Genomic DNA, 26,553 nt, shown 5'->3' with positions numbered 1-26,553 from the left:
TCTCCCCCTCTCCACACCAGTTGGCAGACAGGCGGCATGACGGAGGAGAAATGCCCCCAGCTAGTGGACTACTTTGTGGTGGCAGGGCTGGCTCCGGGGGGCTCGGCCCCACTGGACGAAGAGGGCCAGCAGAGAGGGGGCCGGGTGGTGGAGCCGGTCATAGACCTGGCGGTAATCGCCCGGGGCTTGGGGGAGGAGGTGCCTGAGGGCTTCACCTGCATCGAGAAGACCCAGGGGGGCCACCCGGCCGAGCTGAGCACCGGACTCATCAACAACCCCCACATGTACCTGTGTTACCGCCGTGGGCATGACAAGCCACCCATCCTCGACCTCGGGTGAGACACTCCAGCAGTGATGAAAAAAATTATCATTCTATTCTAATGTGTGCTGGAGTCAGACATTAGCCACAGCATCAATTTAAAGCTATGCATGGTGCTTGGAGTTCACATACTGGAGTTCACATTCTGTAGCTAATGTATAACAATGCTTTGAGCTTGTATTATGCAATTATCGACAAACTGCATGCTGTAACCATGTACGTGTGACCACGAAGGTTTTATTGTATGCTATTGCTATGTAGCCCTGAACCGCCATATTCATTAAATTAAGCATGTCTGGCCAAGCCATACATGACTGCAAAATGTAATTGTATACATACCCATAGATTCTTTAATGGAAAGAGCTATGCACGTCACATGATACATTCATTCTGGACAAAGTGCGAGATGTCTTCTAAACATGAAAAGAAAAGCTTTCCTTGAATAAGTGATAGAAATTGGTTTCTGTTAACTGTATAACTAGTGACATTGACTGACTCATTGTCCTGACTCTGCCCCCTCCCCCGGTCCCCAGGGTGCTGTACGAGGGCAAAGAGGTGGTGAAGCAGGGCTGGTATGTGATCGAGACCACCCCCTACAGCCGCTCAGCCAGCCTGAGCTCCGGGGGGCCCGCCACCCACCGCACCTTCCTGACTTACCGCCGGGCCCCAGAGTCCCAGGCCCTCCACACCCTGGGGGTCACAGACATCTCCCTCCTGCTGCCCAGTAAGGGGGAGGTGGCCCCCCACACCTTCTGCCGGGTGGAGAAGAACCTCAACACTGGCATAGTGGGTTTGAAACACTCTGTTTTTCTACTGTTTTTTAAATTTATTTTTTAACTTAATTCTTTATCTTTCTCCCTCCATCCCTCTCTCTCTCACTGTGCTTTGTTGTTTTGGCTCCACAGTGGGGTCCAGCCTTATACCTGTGCTACAAGAGAGCTGTAGCCAAAGCCAATGCCCTAGTCTATGAAGCAGGTGAGTGTAGACTGTTCCATTATGACGGTATCACAGCACTCATTCTGCTGCGTCGCGATATGTGACATTGTAAACAGAGGCCTATTGACCTACTTCTCACAATTAAATACATTTAGAAGTAGAAAGATCTACCAAAAATGAAAGTCTCTCTGTAGTCACTAATCAAAATGGAACTTTTATTAACCGTCTGTCTCTGTGTGTGTGTTTCCCAGGTCTGATCAGTCGGTATCCTGAAGCGGACGTGGAGTCGTTCCCCCTGCCAGAGTCTGTGCCTATGTTCTGTCTGCCCATGGGTGTGACGGTGGAGAGTTGGCCCCTCAACACCAAGTACCAGCTCCCTGTCTTCTCTACCTTTGTCCTCACTAGCGCCTGTGGCGACAAGGTGTGTCCGCCTACCTGCCTTCTTCTCACACACACTCTCCAACACTCTTAACACTGCGCAGTGGCTGAGCTATTGAGTCCATTGGGTTATGTGTTAAGCTGTATAGGAATTTTCTCTAGATAATATCAGGTGAATGTATAATCTATTGTAGCTCGTTGCAAGTCACCGGTTTAGTCAATTTCAACAAATGACAAAGATGTCATTATTTGTCAGACATTGAAATACTTCACTCCATCCATGATGCCTGCAGTAACAGTGACAATCATAATGGTAATAGTAAAGTTTCCTAATTCATATTAAATCCAGACAACAAGCAAAAATAATTCTAATAAAAGCCCAGTTTATTCCAAAATATAAATCATATCATCCTATTAGGATGTTCCCAGGATGAACTTGACCCCTTTCTTCAACTGTTTCCAGAACCTCCTCAGACCTATTTCAAGCCAAATCACCCCTGTACTCTTTCCCTGCACCATCATCTCCATCACCAGCCTCTTCCCCTTTCCTTTCTGTGTTCCCTATTATTCCTTTTCTGCTCTTTCCTCTCAGCCTTGCTCTCAAGCCGTGTTTTCTTATCCTCTGCCTTGTCCTGTCACCTGGGGGACCTGCCCATTATTTTTCTGAGATAGATAACAAGTATTGTTTAACTGCAATAACAACAGAATACTAGTATAGCTACTAATTCTTGTTTAGTTGTACTGCTGCTACTACTGGATTCGTTCTAAAATGGTTACGTTGAAGAGATGATAGTTTACTAAACAGAAGGATAGTACAGTAAAAACAACATTATAGCGCTGAAAGAAACTCAGCAAAAAAAGAAACGTCCTCTCACTGTCAACTGTATTTACTTTCAGAAAACTTAACATGTAAATATTTGTATGAACATAAGATTCAACAACTGAGACATGAACTGAACAAGTTCCACAGACATGTGATTAACAGAAATGGAATAATGTGTCCCTGAACAAAGGGGTGGTCAAAATCAAAAGTTACAGTCAGTATCTGGTGTGGCCACCAGCTGCATTAAGTACTGCAGTGCATCTCCTCCTCATGGACTGCACCAGATTTGCCCGTTCTTGCTGTGAGATGTTACCCCACTCTTCCACCTAGGCACCTGCAAAGGAATGGCCCTAGCCCTCACCCTCCGATCCAACAGGTCCCAGACGTGCTCAATGGGATTGAGATCCGGGCTCTTCACTGGCCATGGCAGAACACTGACATTCCTGTCTTGCAGGAAATCAAGCACAGAATGAGCAGTATGGCTGGTGGCGTTGTCATGCTGGAGGGTCATGTCAGGATGAGCCTGCAGGAAGGGTACCACTTGAGTGAGGAGGATGTCTTCCCTGTAACGCACAGCGTTGAGATTGCCTGCAATGACAACAAGCTCAGTCCAATGATGCTGTGACACACCGCCCCAGACCATGACGGACCCTCCACCTCCAAATCGATCCCACTCCAGAGTACAGGCCTCCGTGTAACGCTCATTCCTTCAACGATAAATACGAATCCGACCATCACCCCAGGTGAGACAAAACCGCGACTCGTCAGTGAAAAGCACTTTTTGCCAGTCCTGTCTGGGCCAGTGACGGTGGGTTTGTGCCCATAGGCGACGTTGTTGCCGGTGATGTCTGGTGAGGACCTGCTTTACAGCAGGCCTTCAAGCCCTCAGTCCAACCTCTCTCAGCCTATTGCGGACAGTCTGAGCACTGATGGAGGGTTTGTGCGTTCCTGGTGTAACTCTGGAAGTTGTTATTGCCATCCTGTACTTGTCCCGCAGATGTGATGTTCGGCTGTATCAATCCTGTGCAGGTGTTGTTACACGTGGTCTGCCATTGCGAGGTCGATTAGCTGTCCGTCCTGTTTCCCTGTAGCGCTGTCTTAGGCATCTCACAGTATGGACATTGCAATTTATTGCCCTGGCCACATCTGCTGTCCTCATGCCTCCTTGCAGCATACTTAAGGCACATTCACGCAGATGAGCAGGGACATTGGGCGTCTTTCTTTGGTGTTTTTCAGAGTCAGTAGAAAGGCCTCTTTAGTGTCCTAAGTTTTCATAACTGTGACCTTAATTGCCTACCGTCTGTAAGCTGCTTAACGACCGTTCCACAGGTGTATGTTCATTAATTGTTTAAGGTTCATTGAACATGCATGGGAAACAGTGTTTAAACCCTTTACAATGAAGTTCTGTGAAGTTATTTGGGTTTTTACAAATTATTTTTGAAGACAGGGTCCTGAAAAAGGGACATTTATTTTTTTGCTGAGTTTAGTCACTAAAGTTCACCTTTGATTGACCACCCTTTGTTATTCTGTCTTTCTCTGGACAAATCCTGGACTCGCCAAGCCATCCCCTCCATCCTGGCCCTCTACTTCCAGTTTTCTGTCTCCATAGGATCTCCCTCTTTCTGATCTCTCTCCTCTTGTCCTCTAACCACTCCCTCTCTCTCTTGAACATTCTGTCACATTTCTGTTCAAAAAGGCTTAGGTCCAGTTTTTTCCTCATGTGTTCTCCCTCTGCCTTCTGAGGGTGCTCTACTGTTTGGGAGTCAGTGCAGGTTCCACTGTTTGGGAATCAGTGGGCGTCAGTGCAGGTTCCACTGTTTGGGAATCAGTGGGCGTCAGTGCAGGTTCCACTGTTTGGGAATCAGTGGGCGTCAGTGCAGGTTCCACTGTTTGGGAGTCAGTGGGCGTCAGTGCAGGTTCCACTGTTTGGGAGTCAGTAGGCGTCAGTGCAGGTTCCACTGTTTGGGAGTCAGTAGGCGTCAGTGCAGGTTCCACTGATTGGGAGTCAGTAGGCGTCAGTGCAGGTTTCACTGTTTGGGAGTCTGTGCCATCTCTCTCCTTTGCATGGATCTGTTAAGACAAAATGAAACTACTATAAGCCTATATGGAAAATTAACCGAGACCACTTTCACATGTGCCTTCACTTGAAACAGAGCAGAAAAGCTAATCAGAAAATGCCCGTGTTTACCGAAGTTGGGCAGTGGTGTCTGGTCCTGGAATGACCTCTCTGATGGCAGACAATTTTCTTGTCGTCCTGAAAAAAGAAAAGGTTTCCATATAATCATGCAAACAAGACCGTTACATTGATCAAGAATGGTTAGCATATGGCAATAGGCTGTAGTGTTTTGGCAATATTTGATTTTAATTGTTTTTTTAAATTCACAGTTATTGGCCTTGGGCGGTAGACGCACTGCGTTATCGATTCATTACATTCCCCTCTGCCTTCTGTGGGTGTTCCACTGTTTGGGTCACAGAGTCAGTGCAAATGGAACAACACTTAGCCTATATGGAGAGTATAGACAAGACCACTCTCACATTTGCCTTCACTTGAAACAGATCTGAAAAAATGGAAATGCCAGTGCCATAATGAATGTATGGGCTGGTTTACCGAAGATGGGCAGTGATGTCTGGTCCTGGATCTGCCTCTTTCATGGCAGACAGTTTTCTCGTCTTCCTGAAAAAAAAGGTTTCAATTATCATTATGACAAGAACATGACATGGATCAAGAATGATTTGCGTATGGCATGCGATGAAGAATTTGAGATTAGGGTAGCATGTTTTTAAAGGTTTTTAAAACTTTTTTAAACTCAGTTATTGGCATTCTTTGAGGGATAGATGACACACTCCGTCCGCAAGTCATAACGTCCCTCTCTGCATTCTGAGAGTAGTCCACTTTTTGGGACACAGTCAGTGCCATCTCTCTCTTTTGTATGGATCTGTTAAGACAATGAAATAACTGTTTATTTTATTTCTTGTTTACTGTAGATTGAAAGTTGAGGCGGAACCAGGTGTAAAAAATAAATAAATTATAACTTTTCAGAAAATGTCAGTCTTCTTCCATACTGTATTAACCAATGAGTATAAGGGCTGGTTTGTCCAAATTGGGCAGGGGCGTCTGATCCTGGATCTGCGCTTCTCACGCAGACAGATTTCTCATCCTCCTGAAAATATAATGTTTTATTACCATGAACATGACAGGAATCAGGAATTCCTTGTTAATGTCATCAGAATTATTTGTTAATGGCATCAGTTTAAGAAATCTAACATTAGGCTATCGTGTTAAAACAACATTTTCATATGATTTTTTTTTAAACTTACAGATCTTCCCCTTCTTCGAGGGACACACTCACTACGTCCATGATTCATTATGTCCTTTTCTGCCTTCTGAGGGTGTTTCACTGTTTGGGTCACAGAGTCAGTGCCTTCTCTCCTTTGTATGGACAAAATTAAACAACTCTCAGCCAAGACCACTCTCAAATTTGCTTTCATTTGAAACAGAACTGAAAAAGTTTATTACAGAACCTCTGTGTTACTAATAAGTACAGTCTTATGTATTGGCTGGTTTACCAATGTAGGGCAGTGGCATCTAGCCCTGGATCGACCTCTCGCACGGCTGACAATTTTCTCTTCATCAGAAACTGCAGTTCTTCGGGACATGGACACACTTAGTTCTCAATTCATTGCTTTGTTGAACAGAGGGTCCTATGAATGTGAAAAATCAGCTTGAAAAAATCTGCAGAAATAGCAAGGTTGTCTCTTCAAATTATTTTTCATAAACTGACGATTTTGGAATATGATGTTCCATTAATTTTGTTTGATATAGTAATCATCACTATGGTAACTCAGAACTCATCTGATTATGATTAGGGAATAGCGTCATGAGTGATGACATCACAATCACAAGGTATATCTCACTGATCATCCCCAAAGCCAACACCTCATTTGGCTGCCTTTCCTTCCAGTTCTCTGCTGCCAGTGCCTGGAATGAATTGCAAAAATCGATGAAGTTGGATACTTTTATTTCCCTCACCAACTTTAAACATCTGAGCAGCTAACCGATCACTGCATAGTCCATCTGTAAATAGCCCACCCAATCTACCTACCTCATCCCCTTACTGTTTTTATTTTATTTACTTTTCTGCTCTTTTGCACACCAGTATCTCTACTTGCACATCATCATCTGCTAAATTCTAATTATTCGCTCCTATGGCCTATTTATTGCCTACCTCCTCATGCCTTTTGAACACACTGTATATAGACTTTCTTTTCTCTACTGTGTTATTGACCTGTTTGTGTTATTGGCTTGTTTATTGTTTACTCCATGTGTAACTCTGTTGTTGTCTGTGTCACACTGCTTTGCTTTATCTTGGCCAGGTCGCAGTTGCAAATGAGAATTTGTTCTCAAGTAGCCTACCTGGTTAAATAAAGGTGAAATATTTTTTTTTTAAATTACACCCCAGTGTCATGTTGCTAATTCTATGATTGCGACAACAAAAACTAATTCTAGATGGGCTGAAGTATTTCTAATTCTACAAAATGCCATGACCTACAGTGGCTGACAAGGTTCACAAATACACACTCACAAAGAAATGCATATCAAGTGTGATATATGAACATTGACAAGTTCTAATGTTGATAAATACCAACTATCTGTTGATTGAGTTGTGCGTAGTTATTTACCAATGCAGCTTTTCAATATCATGCTTGTCTACTTAAATTACAAGTTTTAAATTGGCCCACTATATAGACTTTGTCTGCGACAGCAGCAAGAAGCTATAAAAACAACAACAAAAACATTGAGATGCAAATGACTCCAGTATGAACTCGCTCACAGTTTAATAAAAAAAAATCTATCTAGCATTTGCTAAATGCTAACTGTTCACACAGTTCATAGCATCTAACGTTAGCTGAATCCTTAGTTTTTAACATTCCCGTTTCTCCTCTTCTCGTCCCAGGTTTACGGTGCTGCCATCCAGTTCTATGAGGCGTTCCCACGGGAGTGCCTCTCGGAGCGGCAGAGCGTCCGTCTTGGCCTGGTGAGCGTGGTGGACCGGCGGCCTATCACCAACCGCACCCTGCAAGTGAAGAAGAGCGTGTGTGTTCTCTCCCACTGGCCCTTCTTCACCGTCTTCCAGAAGTTCCTCACCTTTGTCTACCGATACTCCATATCCGGACCCCACGTGCTACCCCTCGAGAAGTCAGTGGCCCTTCTTTATGAACCTAAACTGGCTGATCTAGTTGCTAACAAACCGTAGGCCTATTGGCTATTGATTCATGTTATGGTTGGTTGATTTATTAACAGGAACTCTGCTCTCTCCAGGCACATCTCCAGCTTCATGCACAACGTCCCATTCCCTTCCCCTCAGCGGCCTCGCATCCTAGTGCAGGTAGGGACACCTGTCTTTAACTCAATTAACTCAAATCACATTATCTTTATTCCTTATTAACACATCAAAGCACTTGAAATAATCAGAAAGGTGGAATGGAAAACCTTGCTAAGCATTGGTTTAGCTCCGGGCTACACAGAAGGCAGCATTAAAACTGCTAATTCAAGTAAGGCATGACTGTGATTATTAGTTGAGTCAGGTGTTTTAGTGCTAGTTTAGAACAAAAGCTTGCTTTCTCTGTGTGTGCTTGTATATGCCTGTGTGTGTGTTACAAGCGGAAACTCAGCTTGAGTTCTATTTGAACTTGACACCAGTAGCATTGTGGTGTTTCTCACTAAAGATTTGACTTCCTCCCCCACAGGAAATGGGTGTTGAATTAATTGAATGTTTCACTGGTTAGTGTGTGCAGATGGACAGGGTAAAAATAACACCCAATCAAAACAATCTATAATTTACTCTGGATTTAAAATAATTTCACATCACTGAATGATCCTTCCGGCACTAGAAAGTAGAGACCGTTGTTTAAGTTGTTTGGGGTTTTCTCAAACACAAATCGAGTCAAATGAGGCTTTTCAAACTTGATTCCTTATGGCTTGTTTCAAAGCAACATATATCAATTTGGTGAATGGTGGTCTATGAAATTGAAGCATGGCTGAAATTTCTTTCTTAGACCTGTAGATTATTGTCCACCATGTTGGTTTGTTAATGAAAAATGTGTGTGTGTCATTTCAGCTCTCCCCCTATGACAACCTTCTCCTCTGTCAGCCTGTCTCCTCCCCCTTACTGCTCAGGTCAGTACAGTAAATCTGCATTAGGTCGAGTCGCAATAAACTGTAGTGGAATGCGTTATTTTGCGCTAGGAGCTATCACTCCAACAATGGCTTAGTTTCCCCTGAGGGATTTCTAGTATCATATTGAAGTGAATCCATGAAAACAATAATGAATTGATAAATAGGCTGTTCTTTTCTGTCTGTAGTGGTGCTAGCTTTGTGAAGCTGCTGCAGAACCTGGGCCCTGAGAACGCCTGTGTCCTGCTGCTGGCCGTGCTGACGGAGCACAAACTACTGCTACACTCCCTCCGCCCCGACGTCCTCACCTCCGTCAGCGAGGCCCTGGTGTCTGTGAGTTACACACACACGCCAAACCTACACCAACGTATGCAATCACACACACACCGCCACACACACAAAGACATATAGGTACACACACACTCATTCCAATCAAAGAATGCACTCTATCCCTCCAGATGACGTTCCCTCTGCGTTGGCACTGCCCGTACATCCCCCTGTGCCCGCTGCGGCTGGCAGACGTACTGTGTGCCCCCATGCCCTTCATCGTGGGCGTCCACTCCAGCTACTTTGACCTCTATGACCCCCCTACTGACGTGGTGTGTGTTGACCTGGACACCAACACCATCTTTCAGTGAGTACACTGACCTTGAAGGACCTGGACCAGGATGTAACTGATGGAAGAGGAAGCAACAAAACCAAACATACGCACGTTTGAAAGGATGAAATCCATAGTTTTGTTTTCTCTTCTCCTGCAGAGCAGAGGACAAGAAGCCGTTGTCATGGCGATCGCTACCAAGGAAGCATGGCAAGATGCTGGTGAATACCCTCACCAACTTGATGAAGACTCTGGAGAAAAGTGGGTGATGGCTGGAGACTCCATGCATTCTCTTCTCATCTCCCTTCTGTCAATCATTTTACATCATCTAGTCTACTTATTCTGAAGCCCATCTAGGGACCGATGCTGGAATATTAGTACAAGCTGAAACATATTGGTGCAATACATCTGACTCTTGATAATTCAATGTGCCAATCCTTTTTGTCTTCATAATTTTATCTTTGTGCCTTTCTCCACCACTATCCCCATTTCCCTCACTTTTCCTCTCCCCCCTCCCCACATTCCCCTCCATCAGTCTACACCACTGGCCAAGAGGAGGCCACCCTGGAGTTCCTGCTGACGGACTATGACCTGATCTACGGGCGTCAGAAGCAGCTGGAGCTGGAGATCCAGGAGGCCTTCCTGCGCTTCATGAGCTGCTTGCTGAAGGGCTACCGTGCCTTCCTGCTGCCCATCACCCAGGCCCCCTCAGACAGGACCACCGACTGCAGCTCCCTCTTCAACCTGCAGGGTCAGTGGGGGGGTGACTGCCTGTGGGTGTGACTCATAACTCACAAAAAAATGTACACAAGTGTACACAAATATTATAGAACTTTCTAGCTGAGTACGTGTGTGTGGGTGTTTTACAGCACCTATGAAGCTAGTGTTTTAATGTGTGAAGTTAACCACTCCCTGGCTCTTGCAGGCTTCCTGAAGTCTCGTGAACGCACCCACCAGAAGTTCTACACCCAGCTGACCAGGACCCAGATGTTCACTCAGTTCATCGAGGAGTGCTCATTCGTCAGTGACCGCCACGCCTGTCTGGAGTTCTTCGATGAGTGTGTCCAGAAGGTCAAAATCACATCTTTGTGTTTTACAGGATGTTTAGTGATGCACCATATCTTATGGAAGCCTTTAGTGTGTTGATTCTAATACTGAAACCGGATGAGCCTTTTTGTATTTGCGCAGCTAATGGAAATGTGTGTGATCCATTCCTGCCAACATTGTCAATGTTTGTGTCTACCTGTGTATATATGTGGTGTGTGTGTAAGCAGTCGGATGTGGAGAAGCCTGAGGAGGTGCGTCTGATAGACCTGGACGAGGCCCACAGTGGGGAGCACACGGTCTTCATCATGCCCCCAGAGGAACCCCAGGAGCCAGACGGTTCAGAGTGCCCCACTCACTACAGGTAACACAGGCGCTACATATAGCAGGGTATGTGTTTACTAAGCTTCTCAGAGTAGGGCTGGGACTAGGATGAGTTTAGTCTTTTAAATGATAAAGAATAAGAGGGTTGATCTGATTCTAGATGAGCACAAATAAGGGCCCCGGCACTTTGTACTGTCTGATGCTGTGACCAGTGACGGCGTGTTTGTCTGTTTACAGCTATGAGACGTTCCCTGTGCTCTGCATGGATCTGTTTGACCAGCCTCAGGACCAGCTACGTGTCCCTACCAAGGGGAGTGCCCCCAGCAGCCCTGCCCCGCGACGGACTAAACAGGTACAGACCCCAACCGCCGCACCAGAGCCCCAATGCAACCCCACTGAAAGCCAACACAACCCCAGTGGATCCACTTTATCAAAACCACTAGGAACTATACAATAATAAGAGGCTGACTCACGCTGTTTCATTTCAATCTTTATTATTTTATTAAGAGCATTACCCTGCCCGCAAATCAAAATGTATTAGCATCAATCAACTTGATCTGTTCAAGACTCCCCAGTTAGCTTTATGATAACCCAGTTTTCCACAGCTAAAGAGGGAACATGCTTCACTGTTTTTCTGTGCCATTTGAATTTAATGAGCATTCATATTTCATTCTTCATTCAATATTTAAAAGCAGAAGCACAGTGGCGGCTGTGTATTTTGGGTGAATACCCCAAGCACCCTTCAGGGTTGTTAAGTTTGCCTTCTAGGACACAGAGGAACCACATTATTACAGCTTTAGTAAATCTAGATTGGATGATCTAACTCCTCTGAATCCCTCTCTCTCCTTTAGGAGATTAAGCTGGCACAGAAGCGGGCACAGATATACTCGGCAGTGCCCGACATGTGGTCCAAATGCCTGCTGGGCCACTGCTATGGGCTGTGGTTCATATACCTGCCCACCTTTGTGCGGGCGGAGAGTGCCAAGGTGCGTGCCTTGCAAACGGCATACGAGGTGCTCAAGCACATGGAGACCAGGAAGGTGGTACTACCGGATGAGGTGTGTTACAGGATCCTGATGCAGCTGTGTGGGCAGTACGGGCAGCCTGTGCTCGCTGTTAGGGTACTTCTGGAGATGAAGAAAGCTGGGATCACACCCAACACCATCACCTATGCATACTACAACAAGGTGAGACATTATTTACTTCAATTAAAAGTTGAACCCCGTCTGTGATCTCATCTGTATTTTTTTTCTCCATATTGACTCACCTCTGGCTCGGCCCACTCTCCTCAGGCAGTGCTGGAGAGCAAGTGGCCCTCTACCAATCAGGGTGGCCGTCTACGCTGGGCCAAGTTGCGTAACGTTCTGATGGCCGTGGCGCAGTTCAGACAGCCAGTCAGACAATGGCAGAAAAGTGGTTCAGTAGGTTCGCGGACAGGTCAGGACATTATTTATTTATATTTTACTATTGTTTGTAACAAAAAATTGTAATTGGTTTTAGTGGCCTTTTTAATGGTTTAAAAAAACAAACATATTATATAAGTAAAAACAGAGGTGAAACATGTTTTGTCTTTTTAAAAAGATACAATGGACAGTAACCAACGATCCCGCCCACAATCTAACCTGATTCGTCAGTCCAGCTGGAGCGGCCTGAGTGAAAGCTCCAGCCACGAATCGCTGACGGGGTCTATGGTGAAGAGCAACAGCCTGAACAGCATGAGAGGCTCAACAGACAGTGAGTGATGGATATCTATTATATAGAAATAGCACTGTCATTGGAATGTTATACACTGCTCAAAAAAATAAAGGGAATACTTAAACAACACAATGTAACTCCAAGTCAATCACACTTCTGTGAAATCAAACTGTCCACTTAGGAAGCAACACTGACTGACAATACATTTCACATGCTGTTGTGCAAATGGAATAGACAACAGGTGGAACTTATAGGCATTTAGCAAGACACCCCCAATAAAGGAGTGGTTCTGCAGGTGGTGACCAGACCACTTCTCAGTTCCTATGCTTCCTGGCTGATGTTTTGGTCACTTTTGAATGCTGGCGGTGCATTCACTCTAGTGGTAGCATGAGACGGAGTCTACAACCCACACAAGTGGCTCAGGTAGTGCAGCTCATCCAGGATGGCACATCAATGCGAGCTGTGGCAAGAAGGTTTGCTGTGTTTGTCAGCGTAGTGTCCAGAGCATGGAGGCGCTACCAGAAGACAGGCCAGTGCATCAGGAGACGTGGAGGAGGCCGTAGGAGGGCAACAACCCAGCAGCAGGACCGCTACCTCCGCCTTTGTGCAAGGAGGAGCAGGAGGAGCACTGAGAGAGCCCTGCAAAATGACCTCCAGCAGGCCACAAATGTGCATGTGTCTGCTCAAACGGTCAGAAACAGACTCCATGAGGGTGGTATGAGGGTCCTACGTCCACAGGTGGGGGTTGTGCTTACAGCCTAACACCGTGCAGGACATTTGGCATTTGCCAGAGAACACCAAGATTGGCAAATTCGCCACTGGCGCCCTGTGCTCTTCACAGATGAAAGCAGGTTCACACTGAGCACGTGACAGACGTGACAGAGTCTGGAGACGCCGTGGAGAACGTTCTGCTGCCTGCAACATCCTCCAGCATGACCGGTTTGGCGGTGGGTCAGTCATGGTGTGGGGTGGCATTTCTTTGGGGGGCCGCACAGCCCTCCATGTGCTCGCCAGAGGTAGCCTGACTACCATTAGATACCTAGATGAGATCCTCAGACCCCTTGTGAGACCATATGCTGGTGCGGTTGGCCCTGGGTTCCTCCTAATGCAAGGCAATGCTAGACCTCATGTGGCTGGAGTGTGTCAGCAGTTCCTGCAAGAGGAAGCCATTGATGCTATGGACTGGCCTGCCCGTTCCCCAGTCCTGAATCCAATTGAGCATATCTGGGACATCATGTCTCGCTCCATCCACCAACGCTGCACCACAGACTGTCCAGGAGTTGGCGGATGCTTTAGTCCAGGTCTGGGAGGAGATCCCTCAGGAGACCATCTGCCACCTCATTAGGAGCATGCCCAGGCGTTGTAGGGAGGTCATACAGGCACGTGGAGGCCACACACACTACTAAGCCACATTTTGACTTGTTTTAAGGACATTACAGTTGGATCAGCCTGTAGTGTGGTTTTCCACTTTAATTTTGTGTGACTCCAAATCCAGACCTCCATGGGTTGATAAATTTGATTTCCATTGATAATTTTTTGTGTGATTTTGTTGTCAGCACATTCAAATATGTAAAGAAAAAAGTATTTCATAAGAATATTTTGTTCATTCAGATCTAGGATGTGTTATTTTAGTGTTCCCTTTATTTTTTTGAGCAGTGTATAATGGCATTGAGGAGTACACCAACTCAGTCACCAGCTTCATCAACGTCATCCCCACAGTGACCATATGTACATATCCCAGCCAGAAGCCATGGATTACAGGCAACATCTGCGCCGAGTTAAATGCAGCCTTTTTCAAGGAGCAGGACACTAATCCGGATGCTTATAAGAAATCCCCCTATGCCCTCAGACGAACCATCAAACAGGAAAAGCAACAATACAGGACAAAGATTGAATCCTTCTACACCAGCTCTGACGCTCGTTGGATATGGCAGGGATGGCAAACTATTACAAACTACAAAGGGAAACCCAGCCGCGAGCTGCCCAGTGACGCGAGCCTACCAAATGGGCTAAATGCCTTTCATGCTCGCTTCAAAGCAAAAAACACTGGAGCATGCATGAGAGCACCAGCTTTTCCGGACGACTGTGTGATAACTCTCTCCGTAGCCAATGTGAGCAAGACCTTTAAACGGGTCAACATTCACAAGGCCTTTGGGCCATATGGATTACCAGGACGTGTACTCAAAGCATGCACGGACCAACTGGCAAGTGTCTTGATTTACATTTTCAACCTCTCCATGACCAAGTCTGTTTCAAGCAGACCACCATAGTCCCTGTTCCCAAGAACACAAAGTTAACCTGCCTAAATGACCTCCGCCCCGTAGCACTGACGTCGGTAGCCATGAAGTACTTTGAAAGGCTGGTCATGGCTTACATCAACACCATCATCCTGGAAACCTTAGACCCACTCAAATTTGCATACTGACCCATCCGATCCACAGACAATCTCAGTTGCACTCCACACTGCCATTTCCCACCTGGACAAAAGGAACACATGTGAGAATGCTGTTCATTGACTACAGCTCAGCGTTCAACACCATAGTTCCCATAAAGCTCATCACTAAGCTAAGGACCCGGGGACTAAACACCTTCCTCTGCAACTGGATCCTGGACTTCCTGACAGGCCGCCCCCAGGTGGTAAGGGTAGGCAACAACACATCTGCCACGCTGATCCTCATAACGGGGGCCGCTCAGGGGTGCATGCTTAGTCCCCTCCTGTACTCCCCGTTCACCCACAACTGCATGGCCAAGCACAAATCCAACACCATCATTAAGTTTGCTGATGACGCAACAGTGGTAGGCCTGATCACCAACAGCGATGAAACAGCCTATAGGGAGAATGTGAGAGACATGGCAGTGTGTGTGTGAGCAAGACAAAGGAGCTGATCGTGGACTACAGGAAAAGGAGGGCATAACACTCCCTCGTTGACATCGACGGGGCTGTAGTGGAGCAGGTCGAGAGTTTCAAGTTCCTTGGTGTCCACACCACCAACAAACTATCATGGTCGAAACACACCAAGACAGTCGTGAAAAGGGCATGACACCGTCTTTTCCCCCGAAGCAAACAGTGTCAGAGGAAGGCCCAAAAAATGGTCAAAGACTCCAGTTACCCAAGTCATAGACTGTTCTCTCTGCTACCACATGGCAAGCACCAAGTCTAGGTCCAAAAACATCCTTAACAGCTTCTACCCCCAAGCTATAAGACTGCTGAACAATTAATCAAATGGCCACTCTGACTATTTCCATTGACACCCCCACTCCCCCTTCGTTTTTACACTGTCTATTCGCTGTTTATTATCTACGCATAGTCACTTTACCAGGACCTACATGTACAAATTACCTCGACTAACCTGTACCCCCGCACATTGACTCGGTACCGGTACCCCCAATATATAGCCTCGTTATTGTTATTTTATTGTTACTTTATTTAGTAAATCATTTCTTAACTCTATTTCTTTATTTTTTTGGGGCGGCAGGGTAGCCTAGTGGTTAGAGTGTTGGGCTAGAAAGGTTGCAAGTTCAAATCCCCGAGCTGACAAGGTACAAATGTGTCGTTCTGCCCCTGAACAGGCAGTTAACTCACTGTTCCTAGGCCGTCATTGAAAATAAGAATTTGTTCTTAACTGACTTGCCTAGTTAAATAAAGGTAAAAAAAAAATAAAAAATTAAATACATTGTTGGTTAAGGGCTTTCGAGTAAGCATTTCACGGTATTTTGTTGTATTTGGCGCATTGGATTTGGTTTAATGTTTAATGTAACAACACTCTCATCAAACAGCTGTGTCTGTTTGGGAACCACCCTCCTAACAATTTCCACCCCACAGAGTCTAAGCTCTCAATGAAGGCGGTGCTCCGGAACGCAGGTGCCAATGGCTGCAGCGATCCCGCCTCCCGTAAACCCCCCGTGGGGCCACGAGACACCTCCACCCCTTCTCCCTTTCCCCCTAGTGGTGTCCTGGTGCACCGCGACCAGGTGTGCCTGTCCACCTTCTACAAAGACTGTGCCGAGATGGCCGACTCTGACCCTGACTCCAGCTGCCAGCCTGGGGAGAGAGATGGCAGGTGAGGGGGTGGAGAAGCTGGGACTGATATGTTCTGGTATGTTTTTGGATTACAGTTTGAATATCACTTTGATATACTATAAGAGTATATCTCCCATTTATCTGTTCTCAATGTAGGCCACCTGGGCCTAGAGACACTGTGAGCCGCAAGGCCGTGGACGAGAACTACAACAATGTGTCACCACCGAGTCGGGGCAGCCTGACGGGGAAACTGCAGCAGCTGCTCACGCCTACTCGCCATCGAGTCTCGGGGCGGCGGGCCGCCAGTGTAGACGCCCGGCGCTCGGGGGGAGAAAACGGGCCTGTGAGCCGGGTGTCAGAACAGAGACAGTCCCGAAAAGCCCAGGTGGCTGAGAGCCTACTGAAGGCTAAGGAGAGGCTCTACAATGCTACCTCTGAGGTGAGGGGACAACATGTGGGTTATAGTGTAACTACACTGTATTGGCCATCTGATTTAGTTTACTGTGGTAAAATGCATTTGTAGATGTAGGGAGAGTTATCAAACCTGTCAAAACATGCTTAATGTTCCACCATCCTTTTCCTCTGTAGAGTTCTCTGTCGGTGGGGAGTGACGTTGACCTCCCTGAAACCACCAATTTGGCCTTTCCTCTCCGCAAGTCCTGGGACACCAACCAAGAGGGAGCGGGACTACAGGTGTTGATGTCGAGCTGCTCCTTGTGTCGGAGCTGTAACTCCCTGGTCTATGATGAGGAGATAATGGCCGGGTGGACGTCTGACGACTCCAACCTCAACTCCAGCTGTCCCTTCTGCTCGACCACCTTCGTCCCCCTTCTCAACGCTGAGATCTGTGACCTAGGACCCATCAGCAGGTAGGACTACTCCTCTCATCATAACATCACCCTAACGTTTGTGTGTGTCCCAAATGGCACCCTATTCCCTATATACAGTGCCTTGCGAAAGTATTCGGCCCCCTTGAACTTTGCGACCTTTTGCCACATTTCAGGCTTCAAACATAAAGATATAAAACTGTATTTTTTTGTGAAGAATCAACAACAAGTGGGACACAATCATGAAGTGGAACGACATTTATTGGATATTTCAAACTTTTTTAACAAATCAAAAACGGAAAAATTGGGCGTGCAAAATTATTCAGCCCCCTTAAGTTAATACTTTGTAGCGCCACCTTTTGCTGCGATTACAGCTGTAAGTCGCTTGGGGTATGCCTCTATCAGTTTTGCACATCGAGAGACTGAAATTTCTTCCCATTCCTCCTTGCAAAACAGCTCGAGCTCAGTGAGGTTGGATGGAGAGCATTTGTGAACAGCAGTTTTCAGTTCTTTCCACAGATTCTCGATTGGATTCAGGTCTGGACTTTGACTTGGCCATTCTAACACCTGGATATGTTTATTTTTGAACCATTCCATTGTAGATTTTGCTTTATGTTTTGGATCATTGTCTTGTTGGAAGACAAATCTCCGTCCCAGTCTCAGGTCTTTTGCAGACTCCATCAGGTTTTCTTCCAGAATGGTCCTGTATTTGGCTCCATCCATCTTCCCATCAATTTTAACCATCTTCCCTGTCCCTGCTGAAGAAAAGCAGGCCCAAACCATGATGCTGCCACCACCATGTTTGACAGTGGGGATGGTGTGTTCAGCTGTGTTGCTTTTACGCCAAACATAACGTTTTGCATTGTTGCCAAAAAGTTCAATTTTGGTTTCATCTGACCAGAGCACCTTCTTCCACATGTTTGGTGTGTCTCCCAGGTGGCTTGTGGCAAACTTTAAACAACACTTTTTATGGATATCTTTAAGAAATGGCTTTCTTCTTGCCACTCTTCCATAAAGGCCAGATTTGTGCAATATACGACTGACTGATTGTTGTCCTATGGACAGAGTCTCCCACCTCAGCTGTAGATCTCTTGCAGTTCATCCAGAGTGATCATGGGCCTCTTGGCTGCATCTCTGATCAGTCTTCTCCTTGCATGAGCTGAAATTTTAGAGGGACGGCCAGGTCTTGGTAGATTTGCAGTGGTCTGATACTCCTTCCATTTCAATATTATCACTTGCACAGTGCTCCTTGGGATGTTTAAAGCTTGGGAAATCTTTTTGTATCCAAATCCAGCTTTAAACTTCTTCACAACAGTATCTCGGACCTGCCTGGTGTGTTCCTTGTTCTTCATGATGCTCTCTGCGCTTTTAACGGACCTCTGAGACTATCACAGTGCAGGTGCATTTATACGGAGACTTGATTACACACAGGTGGATTGTATTTATCATAATTAGTCATTTAGGTCAACATTGGATCATTCAGAGATCCTCACTGAACTTCTGGAGAGAGTTTGCTGCACTGAAAGTAAAGGGGCTGAATAATTTTGCACGCCCAATTTTTCAGTTTTTGATTTGTTAAAAAAGTTTGAAATATCCAATAAATGTCGTTCCACTTCATGATTGTGTCCCACTTGTTGTTGATTCTTCACAAAAAAATACAGTTTTATATCTTTATGTTTGAAGCCTGAAATGTGGCAAAAGGGCCGAATACTTTCGCAAGGCACTGTAGTGCACTACTTTTGACCAGGGCCCGTAGAAGTCAAAATCCCTTCATTTTGACTCCTATTCTTATTCAATCTGTCTATTCAGGGCCATGTACAGTCCTCACCATATGTATTTGGAAAGTGAAGCCACAGTTTTACTGGCTAAATACAAAAAAATGGTGAGGACTGTGTCATGTATGGTGAGGACTGTGTCATGTATGGTGAGGACTGTGTAATGTATGGTGAGGACTGTATGATTCTTAAACTGAATGAAAGTTAGACTTTTTTATTACCCTAACAAAGCACTCACCACAGCCTGGAACGTACCAACTGGAACATGGAGGAGGAGGTGGAGAGCGCAGCCAAGCCCCCTTGTGGCCAGGAGGCCATCCTGGGTCACAACGGTGTGAGTGAGGACTCCAGTTCTGAGACCAGCAGTTATTCTGAGAGCAGCAGCGCTACCATGGTACTCTACCAACACTGGTTTATTTCTCATCTTTATCTGTTGGCTTCTGGGAAATATTCAGTCTTGCTATAACCACAGTTAACGTGTTATGGACTCCAGGGTTCATCGGTGGGCGAGTCTCCCCAGGTGACGGTGGCCTACCTGAGCCCATTGGTGCTGCGCAAGGAGCTTGAGAGCCTGCTGGAGAACGAGGGCGAGGCGGTGCTGGCACAGGGCCAGCTCCTGGACAGCCACTCCATCATCTTCTGGAACCTAGTGTGGTACTTCCATCGCCTGGGCCTGCCTAGCAACCTGCTGCAGCTGGTTCGCTCCTCACCGCTGGCCAACCAACTAGCACAGGTAACTCTGCTCCCAGGTTTCTCTTGGGGCCTAGTGATGAATTATTAGTATGTTACAATACATAATGTCCTCATTCTAATGTTGAGCTCCTGTCTGTGTGTATGTCAGACTTCAGAGAACTCAGCAGTGAGGGTGAGGCTGCTGTGGGACACACTGACCCCTGACACAGACCACTGGCCCCCCCTCTACATCCTGTGGAGGATACACAGTAAGATTACACACGTTATTCACAAGGAAATACTCAGATGAGGTTAAGATCCTTTCATGAATTACATATCTCTCTCTTTCTCTCTCTCTCTCAGGTGGCGTACCCATGCGGAACCACAGCTGGCGGAGGCACAACCACCCCTTCACCCTGGCCTTCCTGGAGGAAGTGCTGCGCTGGGTCGGCATGAACGAGATACACAAGGGAATCACCCTCTTCCTGGAAACCATTGCTAAGCAACCGGGCACGCCCAAGATACAAAGGTGAGTGCAGGAAATGGCCTCTGAATCATCAGTTGTTTGTGTGATTAATAGTGGCTTCAGAAATTATTCACACCCCTTGACTTTTTCCACGTTTTGATGTTATACTCAGAATTTTAAATGGATTAAATTTCAATTGTTTTGTAACTGCCCTACACACAATTCCCCATATTGGCAAAGTTTTTCGAAAATTCTACAAATTAATAAAAACGAAAAGCTGGGCCTCCCGGGTGGCGCAGTGGATAAGGGCAGTGCCATCAGAGACTCTGGGTTCGCGCCCAGGCTCTGTCGTAACCGGCCGCGACCGGGAGGTCCGTGGGGCGACACACAATTGGCCTAGCGTCGCCCGGGTTAGGGAGGGTTTGGCCGGTAGGGATGTCCTTGTCTCATCGTGCACCAGCGACTCCTGTGGCGGGCCGGGCGCAGTGCGCGCTAACCAGGTTGCCAGGTGCACGGTGTTTCCTCCGACACATTGGTACGGCTGGCTTCCGGGTTGGATGCGCGCTGTGTTAAGAAGCAGCGCGGCTTGGTTGGGTTGTGTATCGGAGGACGCATGACTTTCAACCTTCGTCTCTCCCGAGCCCGTACGGGAGTTGTAGCGATGAGACGAGATAGTAGCTACTAAAACAATTGGATACCACGAAATTGGGGAGAAAACAGGGTAAAATTTAAAATGAAAAAATAATAATAATAATGAAAAGCTGAAATGTCTTCAGTCAATAAGTATTCAATCCCTTTGTTATGGCAAGCCTAAATATACTGAACAAAAATATAAACACAACATGTAAAGTGTTGGTCCCATGTTTCATGAGCTGAAATAAACCATCCCAGAAATTATCTATATGCACAAATGCAATTTCTCTAAAATGTTGTGCACAAATTTGTTTATATCCCTGTTAGTGAGCATTTCTCCTTTGACAAGATATGCCACACCTGTCAGGTGGATAGACTATCAAGAAGCTGATTAAACAGCATAACCACTACACAGGTGCACCTTGTGCCCAGGACAATGAAAGGCCACTCTAAAATGTGCCGTTGTCACACAACACAATGCCACAGATGTCTCAAGTTTTGTGAGAGGGTGCAATTGGTATGCTGACTGCAGGAATGTCCACTGTTGCCAGAGAATTGAATGTTAATTTCTCTACCATTAGCTGGCTCCAACATCGTTTTAGAGAATTTGGCAGTACGTCCAACCAGCCTCACAACCGCAGACCACATGTAAATACTCCTGCCCAGGACCTTCACATCTGACTTCTGAGGAGTATTTCTGTCTGTAATAAAGTCCTTTTGTCGGGAAAAACTCATTCTGATTGGCTGGGCCTGGCTCCCCAGTGGGTGGGCCTATCTATAGATTAGGGCCTAATTTATTTATTTCAATTGACTGATTTCCTTATATGAACTGTAACTCAGTAAAATCATTGAAATTGTTGCATGTTGTGTTTATACAGGCTAAAGTTCATGAGTAAAAATGTTGAATGAATAGTGTTTAACATGATTTTTGGTACCTCATCTCTGCACCCCACACATACTGTAAGGTCCCTCAGTTGAGCAGTGAATTTTAAACACAGATTAAACAACAAAGACCAGGGAGGTTTTGCAATGCCTCGCAACGAAGGGCACCTATTGGTAGATTGGTAAAACATTTAAAATATGACATTGAATATCCTTGATGAAGTTAATAATTACACTTTGGAAGGTGTATCAGTAAACCCAGTCACTACAAAGATACAGGCGTCCTCTCTAACTCAGTTGTCAGAGAGAAAGGAAACCACTCAGGGATTTTCCCATGAGGCCAATGGTGACTTTAAAACAGTTTGAGTTTAATGGCTGTGATAGGAAAAAACAGAGAATGGATCAACAACATTGTAGTTACTGTGCAATATTAACCTAATTGACAGAGTGAAAAGAAGGAAGCTTGTACATAATAAAAATATTCCAAAACATACATCCTATTTGCAACAAGGCATTAAAGTAATACTGCAAAAAATGTGGCAAAGCAATTCACTTTTGTATTGAATACAAAGTGTTTTGTTTGGTGCAAATCCAATACAACACATTACTGAGTATCATTCTCCCTATTTTCAAGCATAGTGGTGGCTGCATCATGATATGGGAATGCTTGTAATCATTAAGGACTGGGGAGTTTTTCAGGATAAAAAAGAAACGGAATGGAGCTAAGCACAGAGGAAAACCTGGTTGTCTGCTTTTCACCAGACACTGGGAGAGGAATTCACCTTTCAGCAGGATAATAACCTAAAACACAAGGCCAAATATACACTGGAGTTGTTTACCAAGAAGACAGTGAATGTTCTTGAGTGGCCGAGTTAGTTTTGACTTAAATCTACTTGAAAATCTATGGCAAGACCTGAAAATGGTTGTCTAGCAATGATCAGCAAACTTAACAGATCTTGAAGAATTTTGAAAAGAATGAGCAAATGTTGCACAATCCAGGTGTGGAAAGCGCTTTGAGATTTACCTAGAAATAGCTGTAATCGCTGCCAAAAATGCTTCTACAAAGTATTGACTCGGGTATGAATACTTATGAAAATGAGATTTCTGTATTTCATTTTCAATATATTGGCAAACATTTCTAAACATGGTTTCAGTTTGTCATTATTGGGTATTGTGTGTAGATGGGTGAAAAAAATCAATTTAATCCATTTTGACTTCAGGCTGTAACACAACATAATGTGGAAGAAGTCGAGGGGTATGAATACTCTACTTTGTCAAGGCAATGTTTTGGTTATGTGATTGCACAATTGTGATCGATAGTACTTTGTGTTGTTTGTCCAGGAGTCTGTACAGAGAGATGCTCTTCCTCACGCTGGCTGCCATGGGTAGAGATCACGTTGGTAAGCAGCCTTTTTAAGACACTTTAAACACAGTTGGAGTACTAGAACTTCAGTATAGTTTCAGACCAACCAGGCTTATTGCTTACAGCACTTTCTCTGTCTTTTAGCTGCGTTTGATAAGAAATACAAGGCTGCGTACCAACGGCTGAGTGGCTCCTTGGGGCGCGGGGAGCTCCGCAGGAAGCGAGCCCAGCCACCCAGCCCCAAGGCTGTGGACTGCAGACGGAGCTTCCTGCTGCCCCTCGAGTGCTGATACCACCTCTAGCCTGCAGCCTCCACCCACCCACTCCAATCCAGATCCACCCCCATCGCTGCTGCCTCCGCTCCCTCGGAACACTGATACCCAGCTGCCAAGAAGAGTGGATGAGAAAAGCTAGACAGAAAACAACAGACAGAAAATTCTGCCTTCACCTTTCACTTTGGACTTATTTGCTCTGCTGCCCCTAGCACAGCCTGGCCACACTATAAAATCCCCCAACTGTGCAACTGTACCTCACTGTCCTTGTTTGTGTGAATCAGATATCTACATTTGACCTTCATTCATTTTCATTGTTCAACTGGACTTTGGACCGCTTCCTCAACAACTTAACACAACCCTCTCAGCCTATAGTTTAGCTACAGGGATTATTGGACCTGGTACTGTACATACAACCCAGCCCCCTTGGACTTTGCTCATTGCTCGTATATACATGGTCTCTGCCTCACCAATATAACTCATACTGGTTTGTAGGTCATAAACCATGCATTTCATATGTATGCAATTTGTAAGGATTATTACCGACCTGCAATCTATGCATTCAATGTGAACATATTCTATAACTTGCATTGCTTTGCTTTCAGACAGAAAATCTCATAAGAGTGGAAGATGTCTAGTGATTCTTGATGTGATGGGAAGTGCCAATATCATCGAACTGTAACATACATTACATTGCAAGGGTACATGCCAATCACTCACAGTCAGTCAAAACTCAGTCAGTCAAAACTTTTAGGCATTTCATGCCCTCTTGCTATTTTTCACTCTCTGGAAAGAATTCTGTCAACTGGACATTGGTGGTAAAGTCTAACTTTGGGATGAGACCGCTTCAGCAAGTCTCAGCCAATCCAAACGAGGATGTTTACTCTGGGAGAGGGGGTTGTTGATTATTGACTTCGGGAGGAATATGTCAACTCTGGGAGAGAATTATGTCAACTAAAAAAGGATGTCGACTGGGAAAGGATGATGTCAAACCTGGGAGAAGATTATGCCAACTCCGGAAATTATGTCAACTCTGGGAAAGGATGATGTCAAACCTGGGAGAGGATTATGCCAACTCCGGAAAAGATGTCAACTCTGGGAAAGGAGGATGTCGACTTGGAAAGGATGTTGTTTCCTATTGATTTTAGGAGATGATGTTAACTCGGTTTTGGGAGCAGATGGTAGCAGTGTGGATCAGCAATGTAATGGTTTGATCGCTATCACTATGGTTTCCTTAGTGTGTGTTTTCCAGCTCACGGTGTGGAATGGAGCTATGGTCAAACTTTGGGTAAGGCAGGAAATAGCCTATGTAGAATCGCCAGAAAATGCTAACATCCAGTTTTCAGGGATACAGTATTTTCGGAAGTGGGAACTCTGCACAGGCATCTCTATGCCTGCAACATTATGTTAGGCAGGAAGTGGAGAGAGGGTGTGACTGGGAACAGACATTGACAGTCAAGGATAATCCACAAGTCACAACCAGGAAGGACTTTTCATACACGGACACACATACATATCGCATACAAGATTTATCAGTTGTATTGTGTTTTTAATTACCTGTACTGTTCTTGTGAATTCGAAGTGTGATAGGGGGTTCTCAGTTAGGTATTTGTACCAGAAAAGTGGCTGACAGAAGAAACAAATAAAAACGTGTGGAAGGGGGGTTTATTATGGTATGTACGATGTCATGTGTTTTCTCACGTTTTATGCTTATTTACCTCACCTATTTTCCCATGTTAAACGGGAGTGATTTGTCTGGGAGGATGGTCCACAAGGAATGACTGTTCACCACACATTTAGGCAGTATGTTATGGATTGTTGGCAGAGATTAAAGAACTTCAGAAGATCCACTTGAGTGGAAGGATTTAAAGAGAGGAAGGTACTTCACCGTGGAGCCCATACTTACCTACTAGCTTCTTGTTTCCATGTACAATACCTGTGAGGCCTTCCCCTCATATTTTAACCCTTTATTTGTTCAGCTTTGTATATGAAAGCATATCAATTGCACAACGGATTTTTCATTTTCTTTCGATTTCATGTCACACTGTTAAATACCTCTGTTTACCGTCATACCTTGTTTTTGTTCTTGCAGTGTTATATAGCAGCGTCACGAGAGAATACCTTGTGTTCTGCCTTTGAAGATTGTGTGAGTGACATAAATTATTGTCCCACCTGGGGAGTAATGCTGTAATTACAACTAGGGATGTGAAGTTGTATGGAGAACAATTTTCAGATCTCATATTTTAGTCTTAACCTTAGGGTGAGAGATTTCAGATGCCACTGATATCATTGTGTGATAATGTACCCATATATCATTAAAGTACAAGAGAGACATTGTTTGCACACAGCCATCCAGTCAACAGGGATATACAGACTGGAGCAAAGCATTGAGCATTCTCAACCAGTAGAGGGCAGTAGGGCATACAGAGTCCAGTTCTAGCCATTGGCAGTGGAATTGGGCTTGAACAGGCTAAGGCAACCCTGGTCTTGGAATTGACATGTCTTTAGTAATAACATGGTGGGAACCTGTTTATTCAAATGACCTATCAGTGGTCATGACGTAAAGGAGACCCAAGACGGAATGCTGTTTAAAAGCTAAGACTGAGTTATCATCAGCGTCTCAAATTACACCCTATTTGGCTCTGGTCAAAAGTAGTGAACTGTATGGCTAGTAGGTTGATAAAATGGTGTATAATTTAAGATTTCCCAGCCCAGAGTTAGATAAAAAATAATGGAGGTAGATTTGTTCCCCAACGTAGGCAATATTACATTTATGGCTGCTATTTGAATGCATCTGACTGCAAGTGAATATAAGGGACATTTATATTGTATGTTCTTTTATTGGTCAAGTGAGCAAAGGAATGAAGGAGATCTGTATTTAAAATATATTGTGTTTGCTGTTGTAATTTATATGGATGTGACTTCAGTTGTAAATGTCTTGTTTTATAGAAGAAAATATACAGATTCCCCAAAGCTCAGTTTTCTTGTGATTTAATGTACAGTATGATTTTCTCTATGCCTAACAATAGTATTAGAGCTGCTCTAAATTACATCCCCAAATAGTATTCTCTGATCCATCTTTGAAAAGCTTTCAGGCTAGATAAAGCCGCAAATATTATTCAATTGTGTGTATATTACAAACGTGTGTGTGTATGTATGTATGTATGTATGTGTGTGTGTGTGTGTGTGTGTGTGTGTGTGTGTGTGTGTGTGTGTGTGTGTGTGTGTGTGTGTGTGTGTGTGTGTGTGTGTATACACACACACACAGTGAGGGGAAAAAAGTATTTGATCCCCTGCTGATTTTGTACATTTGCCCACTGACAAAGAAATGATCAGTCTATAATTTTAAT

The 26,553-nt window shown here is 45.1% G+C and overlaps 1 protein-coding gene across 1 annotated transcript in view; it reads left to right on the top strand.

Moving 5' to 3' along the window:
• The window catches only part of LOC139424743 (DENN domain-containing protein 4B-like), a 46,444-nt gene extending 20,268 nt beyond the window's left edge, over positions 1-26,176 (top strand). Inside the window, exons 2-27 of the mRNA XM_071176859.1 lie at positions 21-335; positions 853-1,105; positions 1,225-1,294; positions 1,507-1,676; positions 7,412-7,653; positions 7,777-7,843; positions 8,576-8,634; positions 8,820-8,964; positions 9,090-9,265; positions 9,390-9,490; positions 9,765-9,980; positions 10,155-10,300; positions 10,504-10,637; positions 10,835-10,949; positions 11,449-11,784; positions 11,890-12,034; positions 12,179-12,331; positions 16,116-16,353; positions 16,470-16,752; positions 16,902-17,182; positions 19,147-19,309; positions 19,409-19,648; positions 19,757-19,856; positions 19,951-20,116; positions 22,910-22,968; positions 23,076-26,176. Coding sequence (XP_071032960.1) covers positions 37-335; positions 853-1,105; positions 1,225-1,294; positions 1,507-1,676; positions 7,412-7,653; positions 7,777-7,843; positions 8,576-8,634; positions 8,820-8,964; positions 9,090-9,265; positions 9,390-9,490; positions 9,765-9,980; positions 10,155-10,300; positions 10,504-10,637; positions 10,835-10,949; positions 11,449-11,784; positions 11,890-12,034; positions 12,179-12,331; positions 16,116-16,353; positions 16,470-16,752; positions 16,902-17,182; positions 19,147-19,309; positions 19,409-19,648; positions 19,757-19,856; positions 19,951-20,116; positions 22,910-22,968; positions 23,076-23,221 — 4,503 coding nt within the window. The 5' untranslated portion in view covers positions 21-36 and the 3' untranslated portion in view covers positions 23,222-26,176. The remainder of the gene's footprint in view (positions 1-20; positions 336-852; positions 1,106-1,224; positions 1,295-1,506; positions 1,677-7,411; positions 7,654-7,776; positions 7,844-8,575; positions 8,635-8,819; positions 8,965-9,089; positions 9,266-9,389; positions 9,491-9,764; positions 9,981-10,154; positions 10,301-10,503; positions 10,638-10,834; positions 10,950-11,448; positions 11,785-11,889; positions 12,035-12,178; positions 12,332-16,115; positions 16,354-16,469; positions 16,753-16,901; positions 17,183-19,146; positions 19,310-19,408; positions 19,649-19,756; positions 19,857-19,950; positions 20,117-22,909; positions 22,969-23,075) is intronic.
• Positions 26,177-26,553: the final 377 nt, after the last annotated feature.

This window comes from Oncorhynchus clarkii, chromosome 2 (genome assembly GCF_045791955.1).
Source record: "Oncorhynchus clarkii lewisi isolate Uvic-CL-2024 chromosome 2, UVic_Ocla_1.0, whole genome shotgun sequence".
Taxonomy (NCBI): domain Eukaryota; kingdom Metazoa; phylum Chordata; class Actinopteri; order Salmoniformes; family Salmonidae; genus Oncorhynchus; species Oncorhynchus clarkii.
The sequence above is the reverse complement of the archived record's forward strand: the minus strand, read 5'-3'. Positions and strand labels throughout refer to the sequence as shown.